This window comes from Ornithodoros turicata, unplaced genomic scaffold, assembly GCF_037126465.1.
Source record: "Ornithodoros turicata isolate Travis unplaced genomic scaffold, ASM3712646v1 Chromosome12, whole genome shotgun sequence".
Lineage (NCBI taxonomy): Eukaryota > Metazoa > Arthropoda > Arachnida > Ixodida > Argasidae > Ornithodoros > Ornithodoros turicata.
In genome coordinates, this window is record NW_026999301.1 from 1,926,476 (window position 1) to 1,945,821 (window position 19,346).

At 43.4% G+C, this 19,346-nt stretch overlaps 1 protein-coding gene across 3 annotated transcripts in view; it reads right to left on the reverse strand.

The window, feature by feature from the left end:
- The window catches only part of LOC135371667 (YEATS domain-containing protein 2-like), an 86,937-nt gene that overhangs the window by 65,346 nt on the left and 2,245 nt on the right, over positions 1-19,346 (reverse strand). For 2 of the 3 annotated variants that reach the window (XM_064605645.1, XM_064605643.1), the window contains exons 3-7: positions 14,369-14,466; positions 9,933-10,025; positions 8,796-8,948; positions 6,600-6,706; positions 165-329 (exon numbers count right to left, since the gene is read on the reverse strand). In XM_064605645.1, the coding sequence (XP_064461715.1) occupies positions 165-329; positions 6,600-6,706; positions 8,796-8,948; positions 9,933-10,025; positions 14,369-14,466 (616 nt within the window). The remainder of the gene's footprint in view (positions 1-164; positions 330-6,599; positions 6,707-8,795; positions 8,949-9,932; positions 10,026-14,368; positions 14,467-19,346) is intronic. The other variant, XM_064605644.1, reaches the window with a different exon arrangement.

Sequence of the window (19,346 nt, forward strand, 5' to 3'; positions counted from 1 at the left end):
TGTCAGCCCTTTAAATTTGCGAGCTTTCTATTCGCAAACTTTTCAAAAATCAGTGCTCGCAAGCATTAAGGGTATCTCATTTGATTTGATTAAGGGTATTACAGTATCTGATCCAACAAGTCTTGTTTCATCGAGGCATAAGTGAGCAAAGACAGCCAACATACCTGACAACAACCATGTCATTGGGCCTGTAACTTGGGTGCAAAAAGAAGCGGACTTTGCGCACCACTTGCGCTATCTCTGCACCTCCGTTAGGGGGACACCGTACGTACACCATCCACTTGTGAGTGGCATGGTCATTAGGATCTCGTTTATCAGATGGAATGTACCTGCACAGAAATAATCACTCATTAAGTATCCTTGGAGATCTCTATTCTATTCTTCACCTCTCCTTCTCACTTTCTCTCTATTTGTCACATCTCTATTCTTCACCTCTATATACTGTCATCACTCTGCAACTTGGTTGATTGTAATTCTCTTAATGAGTGGCCTTGGAGACACCCTGGTAAGGTGCATAAGTAGGTAGGCCCTCATGTTTTCGGGCATTATTTCTTGAGAATTTAAATTTCTTCAAAATTTGAGGGGAGGAAATTGGGTTTTGTTTTTTTAAATCAGGCTATACAGTCGTGCCTCGTTAATAAGGACAACTCTAATTATGGTCGATTTTTGCGGGGACCAAACTTTCTCCACGCATTTTTGCCTCATTAATATGGAAACCCTCACCGTTCAAACGATGGCTAGTAAAACAAGGGGCAAATCCTGTTCAGCCCATGTGTCTTTGTCTCGTTATTATGGATGTTATCGGAATAAAGGGCAAGTCGTTGCCCACATTCCCCAGGAGCATTTCCGAATTCCGAGAACTCACAGGGCGGAACAGGCTTTACAAAGTCTCCCAGAGCATACCAAAACATGCTCTTTGTAACTTTAATCATTGACTTTATTTAGCTTTATTAAATCACCGCTTTCCGTAATGTATCTCCCTGATATTCAGCAATGTGAACAATTCGGTTATATGGACAATTTTTCTCTGAGGCAAAGGTGTCCATATTAATGAGGCACAACTGTATAGAGCAAAAGCTCATTAATTCACACTTCACTAATTCGAATTTCTGGATAATTCGAACAAGTCATTATGGTCTCACCATGCTAACATGTACAACAGTGTATCAGATAGCCCACTAGTTCACACTCAAATCACTACGGATAATTCAAACTGTGCGCCAGCAACCCAGCAATCGCACGCTGCTGCTGGCAACTTTCCAGGGTTCAAACTGCGCGCCACAACCGAAAAAATGTTTTCTTCGGCTTTCGCTGGCTATCGCCCCCTCTGTGCCGCTTGGTAGCTTTGCCGTGTGCCAAGCTAGTGGGCCCTCTCCTGCCTTTTCCAATCAGCAGACGTCACCAAATTCCATCTTCTCTTCCCATCACCTTCTTTGTGGGAGGCTGTCCCTGTCTTCTTTCGACATCTTGCCTGCTTTGCTGTCATCGTTTCACACGCACAATGTTGGCTATTAGTTCATGAGTGAAGTATCTTGTGTGGCGGCAGTCGCAACTATGCCGTGACGCTGCTCACTGCGTAGCACATGCTGGTGCACGCATGGAACAGGTCACTCCAGCAATGATTGTGAACCGTTTTCGCAACTGCGGATTTGTTGCCCCAAGTTGTGCAAGTGTGGATGAAGACAGCCTACAGGAGTCTGACCCTGAGGCAGAAGAGAGAGTTCCTGCAGCCGTGTGTGACATGCCCCAAGATGTTAGCTTCGCAGACTACAGACAGTTCTGCAGCTGTTTACGCACATCTCCGTCGGAGACGAACCCACAGAAGATGGACCTGCAGACAGCGACATGGATGAGGAAGAGGAGGAGGTGCCAGTGCGGCCATTAGAAACAGAGGTCATGGCTGCACTGAACATCACGCGCCTTTGCTTCAGCTTTGAGGAAGATCAGGACGAAGCACTACGGCACGTTCGTGCACTTGAACAAAGCTTGACCATCCTGGGTTTTTAATAGTCAAAGGCAAAATTCAACAACTGATTTTTTTCACAAATACATTTTTTACTGTTCCTCATGCACTCGTGGCCTCGCGTGTCTGTTTCCTTGTCTTTTGTTAGTGCAAACTTCGTTTAACTTGAACTCTTCTCGCGTCCCCGCAGGATTCAAATTAATGAGCTCTTACTGTATGAAACAAGAATGCTTCTCGCATTTGAGATGAACACGAGATGCCAAGCGACTCTGTTGAATGCACAGTGCTTAGTATTCTCCAGTGGCCGTATTAGGGGGTTAACAGGAAATGGAGCGCACTCTCTTGCCCGTTAGCGAAAACGCACTCGCACTATTTTCGTTGAGGTGATGCTTGGAAAGCATGGCTTCGCTGTTCCGTGTACATAGTTTGCATTGCCCATGAGTAAGTTTCATTGAATAGTGGCAGCTGAAGAGGACTTCTGTTGTTTTTGTCACTCTATGTGTAAGTGCCTCATGTACCACTGCGTTAGTAAAAGTTTGTTGTGCAGCAAGGCAGCAGCCGGCAGCATAGTGTAAACGACACTGCAAGCTTTCCGTTCTGCTTATTAAAGAATTGTCTGAATACCACAACTTTTTGTCGTGAAAAAGACTGCGTATGTCGATGCTCTGACGACTAAAACACAATGTTATGTAGTACTGATGAAGGTGTCACCGCACTGCTGCGCAAAGCTGTACTAGCAGAGAGGAATAAAACGACAAAAGGGTGCGTATTTATGAATCGCTGTAACTGAGCACTAGGAAGCGCCTGAAACTGTATGCTGTAGTTGAGGCTATAATGGACCAGCGTAAAGCTGAACGCGTAAAGCTTAACATTCTCGATCATTCAGAATTAATACGAGCATGCAGTCACTTTAGGATCAGACATTTGCCGCTCATTTATGCACCACTGATGCAGAACCTGAGAGGCAGACCCATAATGTGATATGAGTGATCCTGATTTGACTATCTCGTAAAATCACTGAACTTCTGGTGAATTATATCATAACCCGCAGGTGAATTGTCAAGTGTGATAGATTGGAATATTGTTTTGCATATGTACCTAGTGCACTCTGTTGACGTACATACTAACTTCAAGTAAGCATGTGCACAATAATTTGCAGTCTTTACATCTGTTCTCTACTGTGTTCCACTTTTTTGTGAACAAGAGAAAGTAAGAAGAGAAATTAGTCGAGTCACTAAATAAGCCAGAACACGAGAATAGGACATCATCTATGAATATTTGTTTTTAAATCTTATTTGTATGTGTGTGTGCGTGAATTGCCTCACACAGTTAAAAGAAAAATTGCCTCTTGTAGTTGAACTAGGTAGGATAAAACCACGCTTATTACAGGTTCAGAATCATGGCATTTATGTTGATCAAATATTTATTTATTAACAAAAATAAATGCTGGTCATGAAGTCACATGCTTGACACACGGGTCAAGTTGTGGCTTAAGGAGAGCAAGCAGCAATGATAGAACCAGATACCTTCCAACATATAAATCTGAAACCTACTACTATATCGTCTAATTATATATCACAACTACTGAATGCAGCAGCACTACAACCGCAGCGTGGTTCCAAGAATCTCAAAACATTAAGGAAGAGATTGCTCGGCACAGTGCGGCAAATGGTATGAAAAACTCCTGCATCAAAATATTCGCCATTTATAAGTAGGGCCAGAAGTTTTCGGGTTTAGCCCTATTTCTCCCCGTTTGTACCCCCCGAATGCAATTATCAGACATCGGGTTAAACCCGATATTTGCGCCCCGACGATGTCAGTAAAACCCGAGAAACCGGCCAAACGTAGAACATAGAGGAGGGCGCAAGCTAACCGGCCAGTCTCAATCCGTGTCAAGCCGAGCGACGAGTCAATCCAATCCAACATCTGATTTGCGCATGCGCACCAAGTGGCGGGGCTTTCTGCGTTCTCCCCGGTTGTGGATGCATCACGCGTCCGTGTCGGACGCTTTCGGTCACACTTATCACACAAACTTCGTTCAGTTTTCCAACGTGCACCTTTGTGTGATGCCTATTCTTGGGATCAAAGCCTGCTGTCCTGATGGGCAGACCAAAGAAGACAGCCCACGACTGGGCGAGGGAGTACTGAGATCTTGAGGTTAAGAAGAAGGCGCGCCTGGACGCTTTTCAGGACTCCGGTGAAACACCTGCGGAATTCATGTTGGTCTGCAAGTACTGCTGCCTGGAGATTTCACCAGATCCAGCAAAAAAGCCTTATGATCGCATCAGAGAGCCCGTGGCGTCGGCACGGCATGGTAAATTGAAAGCGGACTTCGAGAAGGCCGAGCAGGCGAAAACGAAACAACAAACCATCTTCGACACTACCTTAAGACAGTGGAGCAAGGAAAAAGAAGCAGAAGGTGCAATACACGATTTTGTGCGCGCTGTCTGCTTTGCAGGAATAAGTCTGGAGCATGCAGACGGTGAACTTGGGCACTTCTTCAAAAGGTATTGCCCGGCCACGAGGACAATGTCATGTGCGAAACAGCTGAGAGAAAAGCACCTCTGACAGGGGTTTGAGGCCTCCAAAATGAAGTTTTTAAAGAAGATAGCCACTGCAAAGATAAGCATCATTGTAGACGAGTCCCCAGACGTCATCGGCACTCCTACCGTCAACACACTCTTCTGCTACTACGATGCCGAAAAAGAAGAGAAAGCAATTAGTCTTGCAGATGTTGTGCACGTGAAGGCGTGCAACAGCTATAGCATTGGTGCTGTCCTGACTTCTGTACTGAAAGAATACGAAAAAGACTGGAGCGACGTGATTGCAGTCGCCAGTGACTCCGCGGAGTACATGCGGAAGATGGTGCGCGAAATTCGCGAAGCGGAAGGTGTAAACATCATTCACGTGCATCATCACGGGTGCAGAGACATTGAGGATGGCAATGATGCTGTATGTTAACAAAGAATGGTAGCTACAGATGACACCATATTAACAATTGTACCTTCATTCCTTTGAATTTTTAAAACATTTTGAGAGAGTACATGTGTTACCATGTCATAGCTGTGTTGTAAGGTTTTGCTGTTGTATTAGAAGCATTGAAGTGATGCATTTAAGAAAGAATTCCTTTTCTGGTTGTGCACTACATATTAATAGTATAGGAATCCTGCCACTGTACCGATATAAAATACATAAAGCTTTTGGACTGGAAAATGCACCCTGCTGTCAGTCACCTGAATTTGCATGAATTTGGCCATCCAATATATAGCAACCGATTTTTACACCCTGAATTGAGAAAAAAGTATTTCCCAAAACCTTTTCGTCCTAATATAAGACCCGATTTCTCCCTGCACCACAATGCACTAGCACAGTGCAAAGAATTTCACCCAATATTTGCAGGAATTTGGGGCATAAACGTATTTCCCCTATTTTTACTCCCCGAATCTGAAAAAGAGTAGTAAAACCCGAAAACTTCTGGCCCTATTTATAAGACCAGAATCTCATTTAATCTTATCATCACAGTAGCAGATAAAACTAAAAAGCGAAGTATTGCAGAAAACAAAGTAAATTCAAATGCCGAACGTCGATGATAAATGCCATGTGAGATGTGAGCACTGCCTCCTATCCTGCAACCGGTACCTCTCACAAAGACTCATCCTCCAACGCCACTTGCGACAACTTGGCTACCCTAACGTCACTTTGGCCACCCTGCACGGCCCGGTCATGCACAACTAGGGGGCAGCTATGACTACCCTCTTGAGCTTTCTCCGTGTCACCGGCCTCTCGACCAGCCTCTAAGGCCCTTTTGTGTGTGTGTGTTTCTTTTCTTTCTTTCTTGTTTCGTTTTCTTTTTATGGAAGGAATAGCAAGTCGGCCTATGCCTGACTAACCTTTCCTCGCTTTTATTTTCAGTAAACATATTCCCACCCTATGTGAGATCTCGATGAAAATGGAATCGACCGCAAAACTGTAACTGTAGGACTATTTCTGCTGTTGAGACTAGAGTTCTGAACAGTTTGTCATTCGTACATTCTGCCAAAATGCTCTGTACTCCACTGAGGAGTCGTGCTTCAAAAATTGCGGCCGTGGATTTCCTTTTTAGCGGAACCCCCTCTAGCCGCGTTGCAGCGCGTGAGAGATCTGCCCTAGCCATGGCGGTCGAAAGCGGCGCATTCGACAGATGGTGCTATTTCGCATACCTTCTATTAACAAGTTTGTGTTCTGGTTCTTTTTTTGGGTTTTATCCCAAGTGAGGATGATGCAAACTGGTGGGCTAAAAACAGGTTTTTCCAGGTGTAGCCCTAAAACACAAGGCTCTATGTGTAATCATGGTGATGAAAAGGTCACATAATCTCATAGTTCATAATGCCCATAGGTGCACTTTGCTTCTCAGAAGGGTTTCTCATGTCGGCAAGTAAGTAATGCACAATGAAAGTCACAGACAATATAGACAATATAACACTAACAGGCTGTGCTGCATTGTGCGTCGAACAGAAACCTTTTATAGAAAGGCTTTGACTCGAAGGTTTCATCACACTGTCGCCCTTGTCATGTCTAAAAGCGAAGTGTACACCATAGTATTTCATGCCCTCATCATAGTAACACAACAAATACCTGAAACTCGTGGCATACTCACTTTGACACGTTGCCAACAATGATTCTAATTTTATTTTTGGATCTTGGACCTTGCACTATGGGCTTGTTGAGTGTCACACTTGCTTCTGGTTGGCTTCTTTTTTCCAGCTGTTGGGAGAGAAAACACCAGTTAAACTACAGTACTGCTCAATTCAGATTTACAATGATGGAAATCTTCAAATCCATACACTCCACAGGCCAGGCCCAGCAGCAAATAGATCTGCTGATTCAAGCCCAACTAATAACTGTTACATTCTACTTCTTCAAACATTTCTGCTTTTTCCTCATACCTGGTAAAGTAGCAAAAATCAAAATTCTATTTTGCTGGCCATTTCGGGGCAGGGTGATGTGAAGCAACTAATTTCAATACCAGAGATGATGTTGAAAGAAACAAGTCGCCCGAGAAAAGGCACACAGACGAAATGAAGAGGACAAACGCAACAATTGCTAACTCGCAGCTGAAAGGTGTCCTTCAACACCATGTCAACTTACCAACTCCTGTAAAAGTTGTTGATTTGGCAATGAACATATTGCAGTTTTGCGTTTTGGTGCAGGGCTTCATTGGGAAACAGTTTGTGGGACATTAAATTCACAAAAAATGCGGGCTCATGTTTCTTGGTAATCTCAGAGATTAGCCCACTGAAGCTATATTCGAACGCGGACCAAGCCCTTTGCGATAACAATGCAATCCCTCAGTGAAAAATTACCCCGCTTAGTCATCAGCGGGGTTAGCAATAGCAGGTACTGTGTGCCAGGGTGATGCGGAAAGAAATACTTCTTTCCAGCACTGCAGATTACAGTGTCATTCAGAGTTAAAAATAGCAGACGACATTCCTCTAAACCAACCAGGCGGCTGTACCGTAGTCACGTCAAAATGATGCAAGCAGCTGGTCAGCTCATTCTGAGCAATACCACCGTTGTGCACGATCGCGATTTTTACAATCAAATTCTGTTATATTTATATATCTGTTGAATGAATCACCTTGCATGGTGCACATTAATAGGCTGGTTAACAAATTGGCTCGAAAAATGGCAGCGATTGAAGTGCTTTCTGAGCTCCTTTAAGTACTGACTCTTTCAAATTGCCCCCACAAAGTTGCAATATACTGTGTGACTGAAATGGCTCATTTGTTTCTTGTTTTTTCTTTCACATAACGTGGATTGCCCCTTTGAAGATTTCCCTCATTCCTCCCATGCCTGGGATACCAGATCCTGGAGCCAAAAAATGGGAGATCGCGTTAGTGTGATCAAATTCTCCCCATGATCCTGTGCCAAACAATAGGAAGCTATTATTTTGAGGGTTCAAAGACGTTTTCGCCACCCGAGCTAACATTTGCGTGGGGGAGGTTTTGTTTTTGTTCAGGGTGTGACTGTAGTCGTGAAAAAACTTAAAATAACTGATAGCATCGTGTTCAACTTGTGAGGTCTCCCCAACCGCCAACACCACAAGCTTGGCAGTCAAGTCAACAGATATCGATTACAGAAAACCAGGATAAATGGTGGCTTACTGTACAAACATGATGCTAATTATGCTCATTAGGCACAGCATTGCCTCTTTTTCAGGTAGCATGTTTTTGAAAGAGTTTTGTGTTCTTTTGAACATGCCTCATGTTTTAGTCAGGCATGGTAACACAATTCTTTTTGTTATACTGATGCATCAATAGCCCATCTAACCCACAAATATTATTGGGTGGTCTTAATGAGCTCTTGGCGCATTCAGGTGCAACCTCAGTGAGCTGCACAGTACTCCAAAAGACACCTGTAATAGTATCGACCGCTTTCACATGGCTGGGCAGTCTTCAATGATGATCAAAACCAATGGCCATTGAACATGCGCATAGAGCCACCAAACGTAGCGTGTCAACTCCTCAAACAGTAATGGATCCAATACTTTCTGACAGGCTGACACGCCTGGTGGTGCCACACTCATGTTCAATGGTCCTTGGTTTCAATTAACATTGAAAGCTTCCTTTCTGGGTATTATAACCTTTAGAACCTCATTTGGACATTGGGAGCCTCATATGCCTGGAATGAAAGGTGTAAAACAGGCTGGTAACTTCTTAGCCTTTCCCAAATACAAAATGTTTCTCTCCAACCTACGTTTTCATAATATTTGGGACAGACAACTGAATAAAGCTTTTCCCTGATCAGCCAAAGAATCATGGCATTGATGCAATCAAGAAGATCATCGACAAACCTGAGGAACAGGCACATTGGGGACCTTGGCCACACCGGGTTTTGGAGCAGCAACATGGTCGTCCCTCCGTGGAAGCCGTGGAACGCTTTTTCCCAAGTACTTTTTAACCGTAGGATGGACCTGAGCACTTGGTGGGCAGCCATCGGGACTCTGCTGGAAAGCTATAAGTCACTTAAAACAGTAAGAAATATTTGAAACAATCCAGACCCACAGATAACAAAGTTCCTCTGGGAGAGGCCTCGTATTGACCACCATGATGCCTGCTTATTAAAGAAACAGTAAGGCACCAGTATGCACCTATCATACAGCCCCAGTAAGGGTGCTGTATGTACCAGTCAACGTAAACTGCTGCACAAACGTCTGGGATGGTGAGAAATAAATATGTAACTTCGTATTTCTAGTATTTGTCATTTGTACAATATAATGGGCATTCTACAAATGCAATCTGCATTAATACACAAAACTGAACTACGTATAACATGCCCTTTTACAGTCCATAAAATGCAATAGACCTATTGGGAACTTCAACCATGAGAGCACAGACTGATCAAATACCATGAGGTACTGATACATGCATATGTTATATCCACGTGGCCAATTATCCCATGTACTTGAGCTTGCACCACATTACACTGTTTCTCAGCAAAGAGCTTCAATTTTGGTTAACGAGCAGTCGTCTGATATCTATAAAGACCACAGCAACAGTTCTTCCCTGAACTTGATATTACATCAAGGAGTCGGCTCCTGGGTGACTCCTCCAGCTCAGCTCCTTGTTTCCTCACTTATGCTCAGCTCATTTGTAAAATTCAATATTTGATGTTATGCTGATGAGGTTTTGCGGTTCAGCATTTTAGGAGTCCCTACACTATTGAATAATGCCACAAAAAACATGTTTTGCTCTTAAGGAATTCCACGAAAGCCCACAATCAAGCCCACAATCATGGTTTCAGCCACTGTTTCGAGCGAACCATTCTGACATCAAAATGTGCTGCAGGATACTCCTCATTACTTAAGTTACCATTGTCCACAGATAATGACAACCTACAGATATTATGTATGCATCATAAGACTTGCAGAATGAACCAAAATTCATTTTCGAGTACACAACCTATTGAGTGATGTGTGTTCAAAGCTCACCTGTTCACTGAGCAACCTTCCTCCCGTGGCATAGTATTTGGTCACGATACTAACTCTGAGACTATCAAGAAGAGCTTGGGCCTCATATATTCTCTGAAACAACCATAAAAAGATCACAATAAAACATAACTGAAATGGTTCAAAGTTGCAAGGAATTGGTGATATAAAGGTTAATTATGCAACATTTGCTGTAACTCAAGGAAATATCGAGCTGAACAAAGACAGAGGAGCATCCAAATACGAGGTAAGATGCTGCTCTCAAGAGGCTGCATTGAACTGCTGTCAACAACAACGAGCTTATTTGGGGGTTACACTACTAAACCTTTAAGAACAAATCCTTCAATTAAAACTCTTTCAGGAAACATTGTTTCACGAGAAACCACGTAAAATTCCCTGACAAGGAATCAACCGCCCAATATCCCCATCCCAAAAAACAATCGCTCAAGAATCCCCAATAAAAATATATGATTGCAAAATATATCGTTAAAAATGAACTGTTTCAAAAAGTATACTTAAAAATAACTGTTTCAAAATATACTACCCGTTCTCCAAACTCCACTCGTCTTGCACCCGGCACAAAACAACCCCTACCCAATTTTCTCAAAATTACCCGTTCACGTTTGTACCTGTTGCCACTATGCCCACTCGCAAAACTCTTCTCACCTTGCACTTGGCGCAAACACTACCCAGAACAAGTCCTTTGCGTTTTTCTGTATTTTTTCTTGCCACGATGGTGTCGACACCCGTGTTAGCGTGTTTGTTTACAAAGCAGGTTCAATTTCAGCTGAATACAATATTATCAACTCCCAAGATTCCCTTGAAGACGTATCTAATGCGCAGTGACATTACACTTTGGTGGTGGTGGTGGTGGTGGTCTGTGTGTGTGTGTGGGTCGGAATTCCCACTATGAGAACGACACCGACCTTTATTCTGCCAAAAATGCATTTTTCTCTCCTTCTTTATTCTTTATTTCAGCTGTTCCCCATACATCACAGTATTCCAGCCACCCCAAAATGTTGCTCTGGCCCACGTTGTTCGCCAATTCCGTCAGAGTACGTTATTTCATGTTATCCACACACACACAGGAAAATGAAAACTTTCTGCCCTCCATTCAGGAGTATATAAATCCAAGCAGCACAATAAAGGATGTTCTGAGGCTGTACCAAAAGTGAGAGTGCGTAGGGGTGGGCTGTGCACCACTGTCGTCGTCTTCCTGCAATGTCAAGCATTGACACCCACTGACCACCCCCATGTACCTAAACATGCACTGTGATGCTTGAACGCTGCCAAATGCCCTACTGGAAATAAATGTTATCTGACTGTAAAACGTACAGTCGCGTGCAATAATATACCAACTGCGAACTTGGACAACACAACACTACGACAACATGCTAACACGATTAGACAGACATAGGAAACCTGCGAATTTGAGTGGTTATATTATACGAAGCAATCAAGCATTTTCATTGTTTCGAGACAGTGAAATCGTGAGCTCCGGAAGTTAAACTCGCCGTGAGATCATGAACTCGATCTGATAGGGGTGAAAATGTTTAGTACGAACAAAAAGCACGCAAAAGGGAATAGTCAGCAGTATGCATGTCAACTTTCTATAAAATGGAAAAAAGAAAAAAGTCTGTCCACGGCGACTGTTCTCCTGAAACAGGACGATGGCTCTGTGCAGTGAGGTCGTACGAGAAGGGCGTTTTGAGGGAGGTAGTTCCGATACGGGATAAAACTAGCAGGTCCTTTTGAGCAAGGTAATTTGAAGAAGGGCAATGTGAGAAGGGAGAATTGAGAACGGGTAGTTTCGGTAACCACCCATCACGGCTGCAATGTTTTTTTGTGTGTGTGTTGTTGCTACGTTTTCTTTTCTAGTGCATAAAGGCTATGCATATTAAATGCTTGTCTCACGTTATTTCACTTGACAAAGCATCGATAGGAAGTGTGACAGTGTTGAGTGCCCGTTCCTTCGTGCATGTGTCCCGAGTTCGCTGTACTCTGACATTCAAGTGGAGCACGGTTGTTTCATGCACAAAGCATCTAAGTACAAAGTATACTCATGCCCGTAGAAGCCCAACGAAAGTGGGTGACTGCGGGGCTATTTCTCGAAGGGCATTGTCCATTTCACTCATGGCCATACAACGTGACTGTAGCAACCGTAGGGTGGATTTGGGGCATTCTTAAACGATTTATTTTTAATGATATACGAGGTCTCTCCAGAAAGTTCATGCAGTGAGTTTGCGAAGCGGTAGTAGGTGAACTGGTGGTGCCCTCCTCCGGCTCTCCACATTCAACGATATGGGCTTGACATTCGCTAGCGCTGTAGCGTCTCTAGGAGAAGACCTGGCTTTGTGCGTCCTTGTTTTGTGGAAATGTATTTTGCTTGTTGTCAAAATGGAGATAGACCAACAACTCTTTAAATACCTTTAAATCGTTAAACAACGATTTAAATCTACTACGTAATTGTCTCACCAACAGGAATCAATATGTCACAGTAACGTGTCACGAGTCCAGCGAATTGGGAATGTCAAAAGGTCGAATATCATCTAGCGTCGTAGATCCAATTCCCTTTAATACAGTAGCCACTGTCCCCAAAGTTTTGAATCCAGGATTTTTCTTCAAGGCATAATGTAGTTTCATCACTACTCTATCAGTTACCTGACCCTTTGGCACATTCTCAATTCACACTTGGACATCAGAAACTATCACAACAGTTTTGTATAGATGACTGTGATACTTCAGTCTATCATATCGCAGCAATGTTGCACAGCACTTGACCAAAACGTCCAGGGCACATGATGATGTGACAAGGAGGACGTAGATTGCTTAAATGTACGCTAGTTCAACAGGAAGTGTAGTCAACAGCAGGATCTCTTGAGCAAGTACCACACTCTGGGAGTTCTTCGCTCAAAAATTCCTCAAAGTGGGTCTGACATAATCCACTGCCTTTGGCCATGTAATCAAACAGGTGAAGGAGGGAGGGGAAGAACAGGGACATCAGGTAGCTTGTCCTTGAAAGGTTTTACTATAACAGAAGTTTGAAGGAACGCTGTTCTACCCAGGGAGACCAGTTTGTTGACTTCTGTGAAATTGTTCCTCACTTCTCCCACAACTCAGTCCACGGCATACAGAAGACAGGCGTCATCTTTGGATGGAATGTCTTTAGCAATGTAGCAGCATGGTGCCTGTACCCTTTAAAAGCGACAAAACCCCCGTGCCGTGGAACAGTCAAAAGACGACACAACACACAGGCACAGCAATGTCTCGGTCACAATATGTGTTCTGTGCCTGTGTGTTGTGTCATCTTTTGACTGTTCCCCGGCACGGGGGTTTTATCGCTTTTAAAGTATGCTACACCGAACAGCCCAATTTTTAACCATTTTTTTGCCTGTACCCCACAGCATCAGTGTAAGGTGGTATGCAAGATTTATACCAATGTGCCGAAACTTTTCCATTACGAAGAAGCAGTACTTTCCTACGCTCCTCTTTCCAAGTAGTTTGCTGGCAGAGTACATTTTTTTACAAGCAATATGTTACTTCAAAAGTGTCAAAGTGATTCAATACGTCAAATTTACACATGGCAGTCATCGAAAAAGCCAGAGAGAGGCGGGATTTGAACCATGCATCTCTCGATTGCCAATTATCTCCAGCATGTTCACTATGTAAACTGGCAACTTCCATAACCCTTGCCTCACTCTGCCAAAAAAATAATTTTTTGAACATTTTGGAGAATAAATGAGGTTTTAGCCACTTATGCAAAAATATACACTGGTGGGCACAACCACATCCATGCGACCAGGGTCCCCATCACTCAATTTGTGCTCTTGTATCGAAAAGGCACCGTTACAATTACAGAGATCTGGTTAAGAAAATAGGCATTTGCCTAAACATCCAGAGTCTATACACGACATAATGTGCAATGCTGAAATTTGAAAAGCTGATATGTTTTCTGCTTTAGCTTGAGGGGTTTAAACGGGTGGCCCAAGAGCATGGCTAGAATGGGTCTAATTTCTGAGCTACTGTCATATCTATGTGCAATACCCCTCACAAACTGTTGGCCATGGCACCTCACGAGTTCATTTCTGTGACGTCCCTGGAGAGACCACCAAATTCTCTGGCTTCATTGCACTTCAAAGGATAGAAAATGTGCACAGATCTAGCTGGAATTTGTAAAAAGACCTCCAATCAATGCCATGGTTGTCAGTAATTGTATGGTATTGCCCACGGGAATACTAGCTACAGCTGAAGAATTAAATTTATCCAGTTTGTTTATGAGAGGAGAAGGTTCCATCAGCTCTCTAGCATTTAAGCTATATCGGAAAACGACATGTTCTGTCAACTTTAACAATACAAAGCTATGTGACCATTGCAGGAGACTGAACCAATTGTAGGGTTGATCTTTCTGCACCATGTAGATGTGACCATTGTGGACTCACTTGGTTGATGGTGTCCAGCTCTGCTTCTCTCGTTGAAATCTCTTGGCTGAATTGAGTTTTTATGATCTGTTCTATGGTCTTTATGGTTGCCTTCTTGGCTACAAAAATAAAAGAGAGGCATTCTGGTTTTAGTTCGGTTTCTTTGACATACAAGATTGCATAGGGTAATAACAGCAGCTCGTGCATTCTGAAGTCACAATAATGTACAGATGATAGTATAAGAGTCCCAGAAGCACTTGTGGCATAAATAAAAAAATAAAAAATGTGGGATGATTCGCTGAATTCAAGCATGTACCAAGCTTATAGGAAACGCATATAGAATATATTTGGGACATCTGGGTTTCGGTATTTACCGAAAAGCGGAGATAAACTGTGGGGTCCTCACTGGCACCCTCATAGGAGGCTAACGCTTCGTATTGGCCTTGGGCGACCGCAAGTCCCCAAGGTCAAGGGGGGACCCCAGGAGAACAAGGGACGCGGGGGGGGAGGGACAGTGAGGAAGACAAACGGGCTGTGACGGTCGATGTGTATAGTTGTGTGCAACCTTTTTGCCGGCAAGGATTAAACCAAATGTAAGTCACATCTCTTGTGTCCGAGTCATTCTTGTTTGACAATAGGGAACGGCTTTTGGCTATTAGAGCCCCCCGGGAGGGTCGAAGCTGACTGGGAGTCTTTAGCGCATAAAACATACGCCAGTAGATCCTTTCTGCAGTCTATCAAAATGAATATGCAAAAATCATTGGCATCAACTTTCCTAATTACCTACTTGTTTTTGGACAAAAAAGTAGAGAAAAGTACTTGTTTTTATTTTGTATGGCTTCAGATTGAAGTATTTGGTAGTGAACTGAGGAAATAGGCCTCTCAATTGTTGTAAAACATCGTTGCAACAAAAAGGAGCAGTGTGTGATGTTGCCTGGACCCCTTAACATGTACCTGGCAATTTACTACGAAAAGTTCAGGTTCTAGCTGTTGCTACTATGGTGACTTCGAGGGGACACCCTTTTTGTTTTGTACGTATTTGTTGAATAAAGTTTAGCCTTCACAGTGGTACCGGATACTCCCTCTGGACCTATATAATTGGCATACTGGGCCGCTGCAAGGAGTTGGATTTCTGAAAAATGTTCAGTTGTTTCTCCGATTGCGTTTCACGTGGTACAACATGCCAGTTTGTTCGGAACCCACGTGCAGCAACTCAACCGCAAGGGGCTTTCGACGTTTTCTACTTCTGAAGGACCCTGCACAGAGGCGCAAGAGAGAAATACAGATGAAGATGGCTACCGTAATTTCACGCGTATAAGCTGCAGGATGCATTTTTAGGAACGTTTTGAAAATTTTCTGGTAGATTAGTCGTGGGCAATACGAGACGACTGATTTGTGCGAAAAAGGAGACCATAGAGAAGGCCAAAAACCCTGTGATCCATACTCCAAAGTCGGCATAGTGTACAACAAAAGAGGTCAGCTCTACAGGTTTTCCCGTTCATTTTAGTCCAAGTGCCATCTGAATTAGTCTAGGTGCCATCTGAAATAATCCCAGCGCCATTCAATTTAATCCGGGCACCATCTGAAAAAATCCAGATGCTATTCAATTTAATCCGGGTGCCATCTGAATTAACCCATGGTGTTTTTCAGCACTATAACCGTGTGTTCACACGAGGGACATCTTCGTACAGTATTTTAGAGGAAGAAAAAGTAAAAAAAAAATGCTGATGGAACTGAAGTTGTGCCGTGTCTTATGTGGAACATTCGCACGACGCTGAGATATTTAGTTGAAGCGGAAGTATAGCAAACGACGGCACTGGTGCTGTCGTCTGCTACAGAATATCTTCTTTCTGAACTGCAGGATATTCCACATGGTTAGAAGAACACGAGAAGCAACCACTCACATAGCAGATGACACCATTGGTGTTGTCGTCTGCTACAGAATATTTTCTGACTGAACTGCAGGATATTCCGCGCAGTTAGAAGAGCGCTAAAAGGCATGACTCACATAGCAGACGACACTACTGGTGCTGTCGCCTGCTATAGAATGTCTTCTGACTGAACTGCAGGATATTCCACGCGGTTAGCAGAACGCGAAAAGGCATGATGTTCATAGCAGACGACACCAGTGTTCCTGCCGTCTGCAAAAGAATATCTTGTGACTCTGACGCAGGATATTCTCTGAGGTTTGAAGAGCACGGAAAGACATCCCGCAGCTTAGTCACAAGATATTCTGTAGCAGGGCTGGGTAGTACTACAAATACATTGTATTATAATACCGTTACTGTAATACTTTAGAGTATTTGTATTACGTATTATAATACCCATCCGATAAGTCTATTTGTATTATGTATTATAATACAAAAAAATTCGAGTATTACTTGCATTGTATTACTGCAAAACTCGTAATACTTATGACCTGTCCTGCCTGAGGTGATGGGTCTTACACGTGTATGCTTTCGGTACCATTCCAGTCCTACGAACACGACCTAGTTCTGCCAACAGAGGATCACACTTCAACGTGCAACAAAGGGACGATTACAGGAGCTGGCTGACTCAAATTTCTGAGAAACTTCTCCACTCTGGGTGAACAACCCGGAGCCCTTAGGGGGTGATATATCATAGAATGGAGCCAGGGTCGGTGCGTCAGAAAGTAAGGCAGAAAAAAAGGGATTATAGACACACACACCTGCGTCCCGCGAGAGAACGCCCTGAGAGCTGTCAGTTAGTCACTTCGGTGACCGGACCGGTGGCTTCAGAAATATGTCTGGGATTCCTTTTCTAATAACTGCCTGCCACGGCACAAAAGTATTACTAGTATTACTTAAGTAATACAGGGAAGTAATAGTATTATGTATTAGTATTATAATACAATTTTTTAGCAAGTATTATGTATTTGTATTATAATACAAATTTTGAGTATTCCTGCCCAGCCCTGTAATCTGTAGCAGATGACAGGACCAATGGTGTCGTCTGCTATGGGAGTCATGCCTTTTCGTGCTCTTCTAACCGTGTGGAATATCCTGCAGCTCAGTCAGAAGATATTCTGTAGCAGACGACATGACCAATGGTGTCATCTGCTATGCTTCCGCTTTAACTCTCGATATCTCGGCGCTGTGCGAATGCTCAACATAAGACGCAGCAGAATTTAAGTCCCATCAGCAGCTTTTTACTTTTCCTTGCACTACATGTCAATAGAATATTCTGCGGGGATGTCCCTCGTGTGAGTACACGGTGCTTAAAAACACCATAGATTAATTCAGATGGCACCCGGATTAAATTAAATAGCATCTGGATTTTTTCTGATGGCGCCCGAATTAAATTGAATGGCGCTCGGATTATCTCAGGTGGCATCTGGACTAATTCAGATGGCACTTGGACTAAAATGGACGGGAAAACCTGTAGAGTTCTACCAATATTGGATCGTGCCCTTGGTGGGTGTTTTTCACGGATTGATGGGTCAGTGGGCTTCCAGTAGACCTGAATCACTGTCACCACTTTCATAAAAGCTGCTTGGGGGAATGCACCAGGAAGATCAATCTACTTGAATATGGACCTGTTCCTATTACACACTGTTCGTGCATTGGCAGGGCAGTGCTGTTCCAAAGACACTGTCGGCCCTTTCGTTAAAACTGACATATGGGGAAAATGCCAGGAAAAAAATAGTCATCAGATAAGCCACAGAGCACCCGTGAGAAAAAAAAATCGTGCATAAGCCGTGGCTAATACACGTGAAATAACGGTAACTGGAATGCAAGCGACTCTTCGAAGCCTTGCGAGGTATGTAGCTTCGACGCACGTCCGTGCTGCTGTGTTTGTATCAATGTTTACCAACGTATGTTCATCGTGTAATAAACAGAATTGGCAAAGGCTGTCTAGGAAACCTCTTCTCTGCAATACAGGTATGGAAGAGCTTGCCATATGCACTAGATCTGAAGGACACACTGAAACTCGAAATGGTCAGCCAATTTGTCAAAATGACAAAATCATCTAGTTATGACAAAGATTACAGCCATTACCTCGTGGACGTATTTTCGAAGGAAATTTAAGAGGCGCTGAAGTGCACATCCATCTCAGGTGGAATAATTGATAAAGAAAACATGTTTTGAACAATGCATGTGGGGGAACTACAAACACAGACAAGTGTTCCAATGCATGAACAAAAGATATTGGCACATTCTTCAGGTTTTCTTTCCCGCACTACGCTTCGGGAGGGGTAGAGAGCTGTGCTAGTTGCTCAGCAGGTTGCTCCTTAGTACACCCTCGCAACTGCGTGCGTTGGCACAGCTAAGGAGTATGCGCCTGGATCTGAAATCCTGTGTATTCGAGCCACAAAGTGCTGAAGTGCTCACTCAATATGAAGAAATCTTCCAAGGGCCAATTTCACAAGATGACCTTTTACAGGACGTCACAACCGATCATAGGCAGTGTCCAAAATTAAAGAGCATGTCTGTGAGACTCCATAACGTGAGAGCCTGAGTCTGGGCACACAGAGGGATGACACACGACACACAACTGAGTTTATCCACGGGCTAGCCCGCACCTACACCATTTTGTCTGTGAGACACTGTCATTTTGCCGAGAACACCCCACAACAAAGCATGAGACATTCATAAGAAAGTTAGTTGTCTTACGGCTCGGAATATATCTGAGAAAAGGAAATTAGGGATATGAGGATGGTGGCCACAACAGCGAGTCCCGTGCCGGTATGCTCGTCGAATAATAAACTTAAATTTGCTCCACCCTTTATTTCTGGTGTTTTTGTTGCAGGTCGTGTTAACTGTTACAAAGGTAGTTCACGTCTTTCTAATGTTTTCTGTATACCATAGGCACGTGACAGACACATGCAGCACAGGTGGCTGACTCTATCACCCAAACTGATATTTAATTCTATACTCGCGTTCAACTTAAAAAGGAAGAAAAATCTAGTCCGTCATCTACGTACGCCGTTGTAGATAAGGGTACACAATAGCGTGCCAGGAGAAATAATGCAGCACAA